The sequence below is a fragment of the Salvelinus namaycush genome, chromosome 27 (genome assembly GCF_016432855.1).
Source record: "Salvelinus namaycush isolate Seneca chromosome 27, SaNama_1.0, whole genome shotgun sequence".
Classification (NCBI taxonomy): Eukaryota; Metazoa; Chordata; class Actinopteri; order Salmoniformes; family Salmonidae; genus Salvelinus; species Salvelinus namaycush.
Window position 1 is genome coordinate 27991382 of NC_052333.1, and position 13644 is coordinate 28005025.

Below are 13644 nucleotides of genomic sequence, written 5' to 3' on the forward strand. Positions count from 1 at the left end.
ACTGTATTTGAAACATCAAAGACTTTTTGGGCTGTAGATAAAAGTAGAGTACCTGTGTGTCTCAAATTTATGAAAATTAAGAATGGTGGTGAGCAAAATACTCAATTGTGATACTTGAGTAAAAGCACAAGTAAATGTTATACAACAAATTCCATATATTAAGCTAACCAGATGGCATGATTTATTTTTATTTAAATAATTATATATAGACAGCCAGGGGCACATTCCAACACTCAGACATAATTTACAAGCGCAGTATTTGTGTAAAATTGAGTCCACCAGATCAGAGGCTGTAGCAATGACAACACATTATATTGATAGGTGATTTGGACCATATTGCTGTCCTGCCTGAGCATTTGAAATGTAATAAGTACTTTTGGGTGTCAGGAAAAATGTATGTTACTAAAAAGTACACGTTTTCTTTAGGAATGTCATGGAGTAAAAGCTGTCAAACATATAAATAGTAAATTACTGATATCCCCCCCCAAAAAACAACTTAAGTAGTAGTTCAAAGTATTTTTACTTAGTTGCTTTACACCACTGCTCACGACACACAAACACACACAAGCGTGTGTGTATTACTGTGAGGTAGTAACAGCTGAGCATTGGTATTGTGATTTATGTTGATTTGTTCTGAATATATTTGGTACCATGGAATTAATACTGGTATGTAGAAGAACAAACGTTGCTCCACAGCGCTGCCCATCCATCCCCATGCTAATGCAAAATTGTATCAATGCAAAACTGGTCAATAAAACACAAATTAGTAGACATGAGTGTGATTGTGTGTTTCGTGATGAACAGGATAAACTTGACTTAAACCTTATATTTCTGCAGTGTAGCAAATCCTTGATTGGGCTGAATAGAAACCTCTGGACACACACACACACACACACACACACACACACACACACACACACACACACACCAGGGTTGGGCTCACTTCAGAATTGAGTTAAGTTCTTGAATTTTAATTGAAGTAGTGAACAGGATAAAGAATTGCCATTTTAATTAAAAGGAAATATAATTGAATTCAGTGAAATTCAATGAAATGCAAATGCCTAGTCTATTATATTAAAAAAATACATATTGTACATAAAACAAACATGTCATTATATACAGTACATGCATATACAATATTATCAAAACAATTTATTTTCAGGACAAACTCTCAAAATGAATGATCAAGGAAAATAAACCTGTATGTGAATATTCTAAAGGTATTATATGTCATTAATCACTTAAATTTTGTTCAATATGGGGAAAACTCTCAATTTCCCAGAATACAATAGTTTAACCCTCAAGCTGACCCTGAGGCCTCCAAAAATATACCAAACAAATGAAATGGTAGGTGGAAATATCATTGGCTATTCTAATGCTGTGTTCACATGCCATCGGTGTTAAAGGGAGCTCTTAGTTCCCAGTGGGAAAACCCTCCATCTCGGAATTACAAGTGGGAGACTGAGAAAATGTTATTACCCAAGTTGCAACATTTCACCACTGACCTTTTACCTTTTCAACCAAAAGATGACAACAAATCCGTTTTTGACAATTACAACCATATTAGTATGGAGAATGTAGTTAGTTTGACCATATATCATTGTTAACCAAGCTAGCTTTACTATTAGCAATGTTAGCTAGCTAAAATCTTATTGATTGAAGAATTGTTCTGACTTCAAAGGCACGTAAACACATTCATATCGGACTTACGACTTCCCATGAGCACTTGAAGACACCCTAAGCACTGAGGTTAAAAGAGTATATAAACATTGTTTCCAGAGAAAATAGATTCTTTGGTATATGGAAGTGTGACCTGTCAAATTCAATTAAAATGTATGTTCTATGACAGGAATTTCTTTGAATTGCATTGAATCACAGAATATCCATTATATTGACCAGATACTCAAATGGACACTCTAACAACGAAATTAAATGCCTTCAAAAATGCAAGGCAGTCGGGAGGAGGCAAGATCAGGTGGAACAATTCTAGCCAATGAGAGGGCAGGTACACGCGTGAACAACGGGCACAACTCCGATATGAAGTGTTTTTTCTCAAAGTTGCCAGGATGTCAAGTGTCCTACTTATATCAGTACACTCATAAAAGCCTAAGCATTACGAAACTTTTGTTCGATCAAATAAGTCACAGGTAGCAAATAAACCATAATTTTTTTTGTTAACAAAATTTGACACTCATTGACCTCCATACAAAAAGTCCTGACTTGCGAAAAAAAAACTAGCAACCGCCACCTGCTGGCGAAGACAGATGTTGGGCCTAGTTATCCCTCCCACTCCGCCTCTTCCTCTTTGACCCAATTAAATTCCACTTCCTGTCACTCAAATTCTACATCTTGTGGGGTGTGGCCTATTCAATTATAATTTTAACACGAGTTGAATGGAAGTCAATTCCAAAAATCCAAATTAAGCCCAACCCTGACACACACACACAACACCTCAGTTGCATACTCCTCGCATCCTCTCCCCCTTCTCAAAATCCATAGGAGGAGATGGTCAGAGGGGAGGGACCTCTGGCTTTCTCATCCAATGGGTTTTGTGCAGGGGGCAAAGAGAGGACACGAGGACTATGCAATTGAGATTTGGTTAGTGCTATTTGGAATCCTTGGGATGTTCCTACCCTAAACCTTAACCATCACCATTTAAAATTTCAATGGGGTAGGGAGGTCCCAAGGACCTCGGATAGCATGGACCATTGAGATTTTCCCACAGACACACCTCTATTCCCCTCCCTGATGGACAGATAGTGTAGTTGTGCTGTCATTCAGTCTGTGACCTGTTGTAACAATGTGTTACCTGGTTCTATTCATTCTCCTCTGCTCCGGAACTCTCCTGTCTATTACGCTCATAGACTACTACCAACACCAAAGGTACGTTTTGTAATACTGTGAATGTGAGTGTGTTTCAACCCAATAAGTCAATTTAATAATGTATTGTGCGTTTGTGTTTTTGGACAGGCATTGGTTAATTGATAATGGACAGCTGTATCACTAATTTGGCCTGCTAATTATGTGCAGGTGATTAAAGGTGTGGGAGAGGCACAGGGGAAAGATCTCAATTGCATACACCTCGTGTCCTCTCTTCTCCATCTCAAAACCCATTGGAAGAGAAGATCAGAGGGCAGGAACCTCTGGCTTACTCATCCAATGGGTTTTGAGGAAGAGACGAGAGGACATGAGTATGCAATTAGATTTTCCCAACTAACAATTTTAAGGAGAGAATGTTTATGTTACTTGTAATGTTCCCTTGAAGTTTGAGTGTGCAGTTCAGTTAGTCAGGGGAAAATTCTGTATGTTAGCAAAAACTTAACTTAATGAGGACCTATTTAGCATGTTTTGCCATTTAGTTAAGAAAACATTCCCCTAATGTAAAAAAATAACTTACCCAGAAAGTGGTTACCATGTTCTCAAAATATCCAATATTAATGTTCTAGACACATTTCATGGAACGTTGCAAGAACATTCATGTGTCCAGTTTTCTGATGGTTAGGAGAATATTCCATCAACGTCCCACCAAACATGGTTGCCATGTTCTCAGAATATATGAATGTGCTAGACACGTTTCATGGGAACGCGAGCGGCCATGACTGAATTCAAATGTGAGTTGGTTTCAGGATGTGGTTTGATGTGGGTGTGTTCGCAGGTGGGAAGAGTTAGCCAGTTGTTAAAATGTCACCTGATGGTCCTGAAGAAACGTTCTCCCCCTCTCAAATGTTTTAATGACATGTTACAGAGCCCATCAAGGACCTGATTAGTGAACCACTGATCCATTCACAGCTCTTTGTCTGTTGGCAAGGTTAGGGAACACACAGTGTTTTCAACTTACATATTTGACATACATGATTACATTGTGCATGTTCATTTATACAGTCATTATTATTATTCAGCATGACCTCACCAGGGATTTCAACTCACAACCTCATGGCTGTGTTCACAGGCAGCCCAATTCTGATATTTTTTTTGTTATTTTGACCAATCAGATCAGATCTGAAAAAGAGCTGATATAATTGGGTGGGAAAGGCCCTAGGTCCATTTCGAAACGGGTCCAACTTTTTGGACCTGTGAAGACCTCTAATCTACACTGTATTGCCAAAAACCTCCATACCACTCAACAACTTCAAACAGACTCTGACCTGTCCAATGAGGCAAACTGACTAAAGGATTCAACAGTACCCACCTCCTTTGCCTCATCACTTTCTCTGTGTTGTCTGTTGCCATCTCTCTTGTCTATACCCCCCCCATCTCGTCCTGGTAGTAAAAAGTGTCAAAGTAAACAATTGTTTTAATTAGTAATTTCACAGGCTTACTGCTGTCTCTGTGTTTCTTGTCTGGTGTCTCTCCATCATGTCCTCCTATTCTGTTGCTGTCTCTGTCTTGTCTGTCTCTCTCCATCATCTACTCTTCTGCTGCTGTCTCTCTTTCTTGTCTGGTGTGTCTCTTTGCAATCTTAAACAGTCAAGGAAATGCTGGGGTAGCTTAACTTGTTTTGGGCCTGTGTCTGAGTGAACTAAATCATCCTCTAACCTACCAGTTGCCCCTGGCTGCTGCTGTTCTAAGTGCTCAACCGGCCTGATGTTATCATCTTTCCTCCTTCTTAGCACATCTGTAAGGTCGATGTGCAACAAGTCATTAGCTAGTTGTAAAGGGCGACTGCACTTCCTGATTTGGCCTTGCTTTACATTTGGTTCATTAAGAAATGCGAGCGGCCATGACTGAATTCAAATGTGAGTTGGTTTCAGGATGTGGTTTGATGTGGGTGTGTTCGCAGGTGGGAAGAGTTAGCCAAATTATTTCAACAATAAGTTTTAGCCGCCTGGTGTGAGACCAGAGATGGGCCATCCAAAGTCAATCTCTGGGGCTAGTTAGGGGTCGTCAATAAATTATACAATGTAAAAGAGATACTATTTTCATGCTGCACACCTTTTAGTTTTCTCATTAAATGCTTTCAATATTTGTATATGAATTTCTACAATTTTAGAGTTGGTTAGAGGTTTTTAAATCATTGAAATCTGGAGCTAATGGAATTTTAACATATTGTCCCGTACATTGTTTAATTTACTGAAGGTCCCTAACTAATCCTAAAGGGATATCCAAAGTCAACCCAAATTTACCACATGCATTACAATCGGTTCACATGCTGCTGCACTTTGAATTGATGATATCTTGCTTGCTGCCAGCTGTGGATTGAAACGAACCCAACCTTCATTTACGTTGTGATGCCATCACAACCACAAGTCTCACAAAACTCAGTTTTTGACGAGACTGACCTTATGACCTTTGTAGTAAATTTTGACAGTAGAATAAATGTTCCTGACTCATGTCAATGCCACAGGCTGTTTTCTAAATGGGAAGTTGTTTTTTAGGGACAATTGCTCTTTTAAATGCCTGTTTACTGACACAACCAGGGCAGGAAAATCTCAGATGTCCGCATAACAGAGCAACACAACTCCAAACATGATAGATAAGGAGCGACATAGCCCCTAGGCTCTATGAATATAAAGAGACATGAGCCAAAACATTTGACCTGTAGAATGGAATAAGACCTCAGTAACCAGATTTCCATCCAACCTTTTTATGCCTTTTCTGGCTGGCTTACACTTTTCTGGCTGCCCTCCCCTTCACTTATAATTACTTTTTTCATATACACATGATATACAGAGTACACAGTGCAACAAAATGCTTACTTGCAGGTTAACTTCTTGCAAATTATACAATCGGACAAGTAAGTCGCTAAGTGTACCATGCTGTGTTGTCATGTGTTGCTGCCTTGCTATGTTGTTGTCTTAGGTCTCTCTTTATGTAGTGTTGTCTCTCTTGTTGTGATGTGTGTTTTGTCCTATATTTATTTTAAAAAATTTATCTCAGGACCCCGTCCCTGCAGAAGGCCTTTTGGTAGGCCGTCATTGTAAATAAGAATTTGTTCTTAACTGACTTGCCTAGTTACATTTTTAAAAAGTAAATACAAAAAAAGCTGAACTAAATCATTTCACAGATTCAATGAATTGTGTTTTATTTATTTATTTATAGTTACATAGCCTATACAGTCATACAGTCATGTAGAATGGAATAGGTTACAAGCCCTCTATGATTAATTTCATTTAGTCAGTTCTACCACCTCAACATTGCCCATTTTTAAACATGGGCTAAATATCAAGTTGTAGTAAAGTTCAGCTTCCTTCCACAGGGGGACACTGTCACTGTCAGAAGATATGTGCTTCAGTCAGAACCTTACATCTCTAGCCAGACAGTAACTACTGAAGTGGCTAGCCAGCCAATCTAGCTACAGAAACAAAATCCATCAAATACACTTTTCTTAATATCATGACTTATATCAACATCCTTAGCTTGCCCGTTCACTACATATACTGCTTAATAGCTCTGCCTGATAACCAATATCTTAAGGATGCTGAGTGCTAATGCTAGCTTATTAGCATTAGCAAACCCTTATACTGAGGGAGACTAGCTAGTTGGCTACCACCAACCCTGCGCTAACCTGTGGCTAACGCTTCTGCTGCACTTAGATTCTGGCTGTTCTGCTACTCCACCTCATTCATTGTTGCCTGCTCATGCTCAACCTGCTAGCTTTTTTTATTTATTTTTGCCTTTCTTTTGAAAGAAGTAACAATTATCCATATTTGCTCTGTGATGTACTGCAGACCCTGACTGAAATTAGGGAGTGAATGTTATTTGTAATAAGGGTTGCGTGGAGAAAATCTGACCTCTTTGAAATGAAAATGGATGGCCCTCCCCTTGTTCAAGGTGTTGGACTCGACAACGGATGCTATCCATTGGAGCGCTGCGATTGGTTTTCTCAAACTGGGGCGGGCCTTAGCGAAGGGTCAATTGAGTACTTTTTTCACCACTGTATTTAAGTACATTTAAAACCAGATACTTTTAAACTTTCTGTAAAGTAGTATTTTACTGGGTGACTTTCACTTGAGTCATTTTCTATGAAGTTATCTTTACTTTTACTCAAGTATGACAATATAGTACTTTTTCCACCAATCTTCCCAGGAAACGTGTCTATGACAATATCTTATTCTGAGGAAATAGCAACCATGTTCTAGGTAAGTTCTGTTTGGAAACAGTCTTTGCACATCACTGGTATATTCCTATGAAAACCTTGGGAAATGACCTAATGACTCTTAAGTGAATGTTCTCTAAAGTCATGGGAACATTTGTTGTTTGCTGGGTTCCCATGGTTGTCAGTTTTTAGGCAAGGATGATGTCTGGAGGGTTTGCATCTTTTATACCTCCTCTCCATTTTACTTTTATCCTTGTTTTAGACATTTTAACTCTACCTGTTTTTGAAGTCTGTATTTATTATACTTATAGAAGATAAAATTCATATTTTGGAGTAAATCCTGTTACAGTCATATTATATATATATTTTTTAAATGTGTGAAGCATCAACCAGCTTCATTACTATGGGTGTTTTGCAAAATGCATACTACTGTACACTGAGCACGCAAATTGGAGCATGGGAGGGATGAGTCCAAATCAGAGTATGAGAAAAGGAGAGTGGAAGGGATTTCTTGAATGCGTACTCCATTTGTACATATTTATTTCAACGTAAAAGCACGCAAAGAAATATGATGCAACTACTTAAAAAATTACACTTCTTTTAAACATTTCTTTAAATCAATGGCGGCCATTATTTGAGCTGAAGTGAGAGAAAATACACTCCGACTTCAGAATTAAATGTTGCCTATTCAAATCTCATATTTTGCCTGACTACAATATTTTATCTTGAAACATTAATAAATACATGCTGTGTTAATCTTGGCATGTTTACCTGCCTACTGTACGTACCATAGATCACAAGCCCATAGTAAGTAAATAGAGCTAACTGGCTAGCTACTAGTATTGTTAGCTAGCCAGATTGCCACAAAGTACTGTTAGTTAGCTACCTACAAAAAATGTACATCTATCTTGCATATTGGTTTTAAGTAATTTTTGCCTGTAACTATCTGGCTAGCTATATTATTACGATTCACATATCTAGCTGATAATTATGAAGTAAAACATTTGCATTTTGTATATATTGTTTCATCTATTGTTGCCATTGTCTTGACTGGAAGAAGGTTCAGTGAATGGTGAGGTACTCGGAGCATGAGAATGTGGAGCACGGTAGTATGCATATTGAGAAACACCTAGTGTCTAATGGTGAGATTAAAGAGAGATTTAGTTTAGTGATCAACACAATGCTTAGTATATTTGGAGTTTCTGTAAAACACATCCTTCTGTTTCACATGTTCTGTTTGTGACACTCAAGTATGGGTGTATGGTCACTAGACTTGAAGCTGAATTTTATAGATTAATCTCATATTGTTGATAGGGATTGATGCCGGACTGGATGTACAAAGACGGAGGACACAGATTATTCAATGTTACATTGTATTGATGACATTCTGGAAAGCAGATGACAAAGTCACTACCTTTTAATTTGGGTTTCATACAAGCCTCTCTGGCTGGTGTTTACAGAACATTTGGTGCTGTCCAATTTAGAATATAAAGGCACTGTCTCCAAGAGGTCATTTTTAGACTTTTTCTCCGCTTCTGTTTTTTCTATCTGCCTTCGACTTCTCCCTGTTGCAACTTGTATTCAACCGGATTGACTGTCCCCCACGATGAAATCGCGGAGGGGACTGTGGCTGTCTCTGTCCGTTAGTACATTTGTAGGTTTGTTCGTCAAATGCGATATCTTAGACAGCACAGGCCCGATTTTGGACGAAACTGGTGCGAATGATGCATCTTGACATAGAGATACGAAAGAAAATTAAAATACAATACAGATGTTGGCGCTATAACAAGCAACTGAAAATGCTGACTTTAAAGGTCACACCCCTCACTCCGTTTGACCATGAAATTCGGTACCTAAGTCTTTCTCCTCACAAGGAACACATTTGCCTCAGACACACAAGGTCTGCCTTGATAGATTTTCCGCCATTTTTAATTTTGTGAAAAACACAAAACGCTACTCTTCTGGCACCGAATGACCGATCTGCATGAAACTTAATATGTGGCATCTATGGACAAAGGTCTCTCAATGCAATATTTTCCAGACTAGTAACTAAAACAACATGGCTGCTATTGACCAAAAAACAATTACGTGGGCGAGGTCTGGCACATAAATGCATATAAATCAGTCCCAGATATTCATATTGTAACTAACAAATTTGGTACACATTTTGCAAACACTGTCAAAACTCAACATATACAAGAACATTCATGGCACTATAATGGACTTTTTTATTTTTTACTATCAGTATAGTTTAATTTGAATTGGCCCAACGAAGGTGGTGCTGCATCATTTGTGGGGGATGACATGTTTACTGTTGCCTTGTTTTTGATTGGCTTTACCAACAACTGTTCTCCTTTGTTCGTGCTTGCATGTTGCAGAGATGGGTTCCTGCACTCTGTTCAGAAGAGGTTGCAGTGTCGGAGACTGAGAGAGAGACTGGTGACCATGACTACTATAAAAAAGTAGGTGGAGTTTTGAATTTGAATGATTAGCTGACACCATGATGTCACCTAATCTTCCTGGGGTCAGTGAGTGAAAGCGAGAGAGTTTCTCCCTTGCCTGACTTGTTCTTCCTATGTTTCAAGATCCTTCTAGTACATACAGTATAGATCAGATCAACATGACAATCCAACATCCATCCTGATCCAACAAGTTCTCCTCCGTGTGTGTGTGTGTGTGTGTGTGTGTGTGTCTCAGAGTGGACATTGCCCTGTTCTCTCAGGAGGTGAGAGAGCTGATGGACTGTCCTTGGAGACTCAACCTCACACACAAAGAACTATACAGGTGAGACACACACACACTTTGCTCAGTCTTGTGATCTTCTCTAACAAACGTCCTGTTGTTGCCCCCCCCCTCCCCCAGGACAGAGTTGTGGTCGTGCTGTAATGCGTCTGATAGGCTGATGGTGACCAGACAGAACACCAATCTGAACCAGAGTCTGTCCTACGAGATACACAGGTGGAAGAAGAGAAAGGTGGACCAAGCACTATGGGAGATGCTGCCTCAGGTGTGTGTGCATGTGTGTGTGCATGTGTGTGTGCAAGTCTTCAGTTCTCAGACAAAGTTAGTCATCACACGAGCGTGGTTTACCAGCATGGTGTGTGTATATATAGACCGTACCCTGGAGTAAAGGTTCGTTGAGTCGTTGTGCCGTGGTGGGAAGTGGAGGAATCCTGCAGAACAGCAGCTGTGGAGCGGAAATAGACAATGCTGATTATGTCATCAGGTATCAGCAACAACACAATCAATCAATCATGCAAACATAGATCAATCAATATGTTATTGGTAGTTAACTATTGTAATGTAGTGCTGTTGTGTAGTGTTTAATGTTGATGTTATGTGTGAATGTGTTTGAATGTTGATTTATCTTATCGAAACCGGCACCTCTTTCTGAGTATATCACCCGCTTTGTTCATGGCCCTTTTTTTCAGTTAATTGTAATGTTGTGAATGTTGTGTCATGAATGTTGATTTAATATTGTGTGAATGTTATTTATAATCTTCTGTGAACGTCGTTTCTAATTTGTGGTGTTTTTGTTGACAGGTTTAACCTGGCTCCTATCAACAAGAGTTGCGACGTGGGAGTGAAAACAGACCTCATAACAGCCAACCCTAGCCAGATCATTAAAGGGTATATACACTATCGACAGGGTTGGGGAGTAACTGATTACATGTAATCTGATTAAAAACCGTAATCAGTTACATTACCAGCAAAAATATTGTAATCAGATTACAGATACATTAGCTGATTACTTCTTGGATTACTTTTAAATTCAGAAAGGATGTTTGTGAGAAAAAAAGACATTATGACAACTTTCTGTTTTCTCAATGACATTCAATTCGGCATTGAAAAAAAAGTGCAAGTTTAAGTTTGTTTCACTTGAGCGAGTCTGACCACAAGTCAGAGACAACTCTGAATACACACCAAATGCATTTGATTGACCCTTTTTGTCTTCTAATGCCTCTCAAGTAATATTTTTTTGTTGTTGAAAAAGATAGGGATCAAAATGATTGGATCCCCTGTTTACAATACTCCAGCAGCCCCCCCTTGTGAGGATAATGACATTCCTCCATCCCACATAGACCATTCCTCCATACAGAATCTTTCCAGATCCTTGATATCCTTTGTCTGCTCTTCAATTCAAACCACAGGTTTTCAATGGGGTTCAAGTGCGGAGACTGAGATGGCCATTGCAAAATGTAGATTTTTGTGGTCAATTAATAATTTCTTTCTGAATTTTAATGTTGGGGCTAGAAACATAATTAAAATGTGTACACAACCAATAAAATTAGATTTGGAATCAAATTAAAGTGAAATATACCTGACAAGTATGAGTGGTTTAGGTTAATTTCCCATCCTTTTGTGGGCTCTGCCTGTCGAACAGTAGAAGGGCGCATTTGCTAATGTACTATTAGCTGATAATGTTTACTTTGCAAGCTACTGGTAGAAATGTTGTACAGTTGGCTAAACATAGTGGTGGTAGTATTAGACTTAATGTACTTTTTTCTCCAACCAACGTAGGCCTACCTAGCAAAGTTAGCTATCTCCTTTTCAACGTTGTTTTTAAGTGTTTAATCACAATTGCTGCTGACAGACATGATAGACTACATTGATTGATGGACCATGTGATCTGTTATTAGCTAGTTAGCCAATTTGACATCAATATGGCTAGTTAACCAGCTATATGTCAGGGGATGAACTAGATGGCTGTATTTGTTTGCCATCTATAGTGGTGATGACAGTAGTCCGACTGGCAAGTCCTCTTCCTGGTAAAGTTGTCAATGTCATGCTCTTTCCAAAAGCCTAATCTCTGATGAAGCAAGCTAAATTACATGTTTGCTTAGCTAGCTAGCTACATGCCAAATGGATAGGCTACCCTCACATATCTGAAAATACATGATCAATTGATGTTTACTGATCATAAAAAGCATGCAGTTACTTGCTGTATAACTCTGATAGCGCTAAATGTGAAATAATCAGAACTATGTTCTGACTATGCTCTTGAAGAGGTGATGATATTAAAACCAAATACAGTGTAGTTAAAAAAATATATTTAACAATCCCTTGTAAATGGCATGTAGTTATCAATGGTTTTAGCGGAGCTGGGGTCTCCTTGCCCCCCAGCAGCGAAATCGAACGCTCTGCACCTTATTGCAACGTTTTATTGATAACAACCTTTATATTGTCAATACACATGATCAATACTCACCTGCCTCTTCCTCGGACTTGTCCAACATGATTTCAAACTCAAATAAATTCTTGACGTCAAGTCGATTCTAGACATTTGTCCAACTGCCACTAACATCGACCCCGCCTCTCACCTGTCTCCTGTCTGCTAACTCCTCCCCTCACCTGTCTCCTAACTCCTCACCTGTCTCCTCCCCTCCCCTGTCCTCAGGTACACTGACCTCCAGCGGAACCCTGGACACCTGGCAGAAGTCCTGTCATTCTATGGTCACGCCCATCTGCTTCTCCCCGCCTTCTCGTCTGCCTCTGGGACCGCCCCCTGCTTCAAGGTGCGCTGCTACCATGAAATGAGAAGGCGGGGATATAAGTTTCCCTAAAAACACTCTACTTGAATACAGCTACGACTGGAAGAGATTTTTTAACCCGTAGCAGGTTGGGAGAACTTAGGAGATTTAACGTAGCAGGTTAGGAGAATTAGGTTAAAGTTAGGAAAAGGTTTATGGTTAGCGAAAATGCTAACCTGTTACGAAAAGTCACTTCTGGTCGAAGCTGCATCAAAGTGCCATGTTTTTTAGTCCCAGACAGTGGAGGCTGGTGGGTTTAGCTGTAGGAGGACAGGCTCATTATTCATTTGTAAGGAATACATGGAACGAAGTCAAACGTGGTTTCCATATGTTTGATGTGTTTGATACCGTTCCACTTATGCCATTCCAGCCACTACAATGAGCCCATCCTCCTATAGCCCTTCCCACTGGTCCCAGATTAGACTAGGTAGAGCCCTGGTAACTGGCACGGGACCGGGTAAGGGCCGGGCCTATTTTTTTCATCAATAAGTAGTCCACGGGCTGGGCTTGGTAGCATTTTTAAGAATTACAAAATTGATAACAAACATTTTGATCCTGGGGGAGAGGAGGGCTGGGGAAGGAAGGGGTCTGGGGGAGCAGAGTAAATAGTGATGATGTCATTAATCAGTCTTTGTTCTGTACCAGGTGTACCACGCCCTCCGTAAGGCCCGCCCCCAACAAGAAGTGGTGTTCTTCCACCCAGACTACCTGTTTGAGCTGGGCAGGTTCTGGCGTCATCGCGGGCAGCGAGCCCGACGGCTCTCTACTGGTCTGATGCTGGCCAGCACTGCTTTGGAGATCTGTGAACAGGTGTGTTTATTTTGTTTGTTGTGTGTTTTCGTCTTCGTGTGTGATTTCTAAGTCTCTATCTCTTTCTTTCAGGTTCATCTGTACGGCTTCTGGCCCTTCCCTCTGGATCCATCCCACAATCCTTTGCCACATCATTACTATGACAACGTGGGTCCGAACCGCAGAATGCACGCAATGCCTGAAGAGTTCCTGCTGTTACTACAACTCCACAGCCAGGGGGCGCTACAGCTACATGTTGGACCCTGTACACTGACCCCAACACCCTAA

At 39.9% G+C, this 13644-nt stretch overlaps 1 protein-coding gene across 1 annotated transcript; it reads left to right on the forward strand.

Annotated features, from left to right (window-relative positions):
- Positions 1-2800: 2800 nt before the first annotated feature.
- LOC120022083 (alpha-2,8-sialyltransferase 8E-like) lies at positions 2801-13644 on the forward strand. The gene is made up of 9 exons (XM_038965898.1): positions 2801-2883; positions 9415-9498; positions 9734-9820; positions 9899-10043; positions 10150-10262; positions 10580-10666; positions 12435-12552; positions 13213-13377; positions 13450-13644. Exons 1-9 carry the CDS (start codon positions 2801-2803, stop codon positions 13642-13644), a joined length of 1077 nt encoding a protein of 358 aa, XP_038821826.1.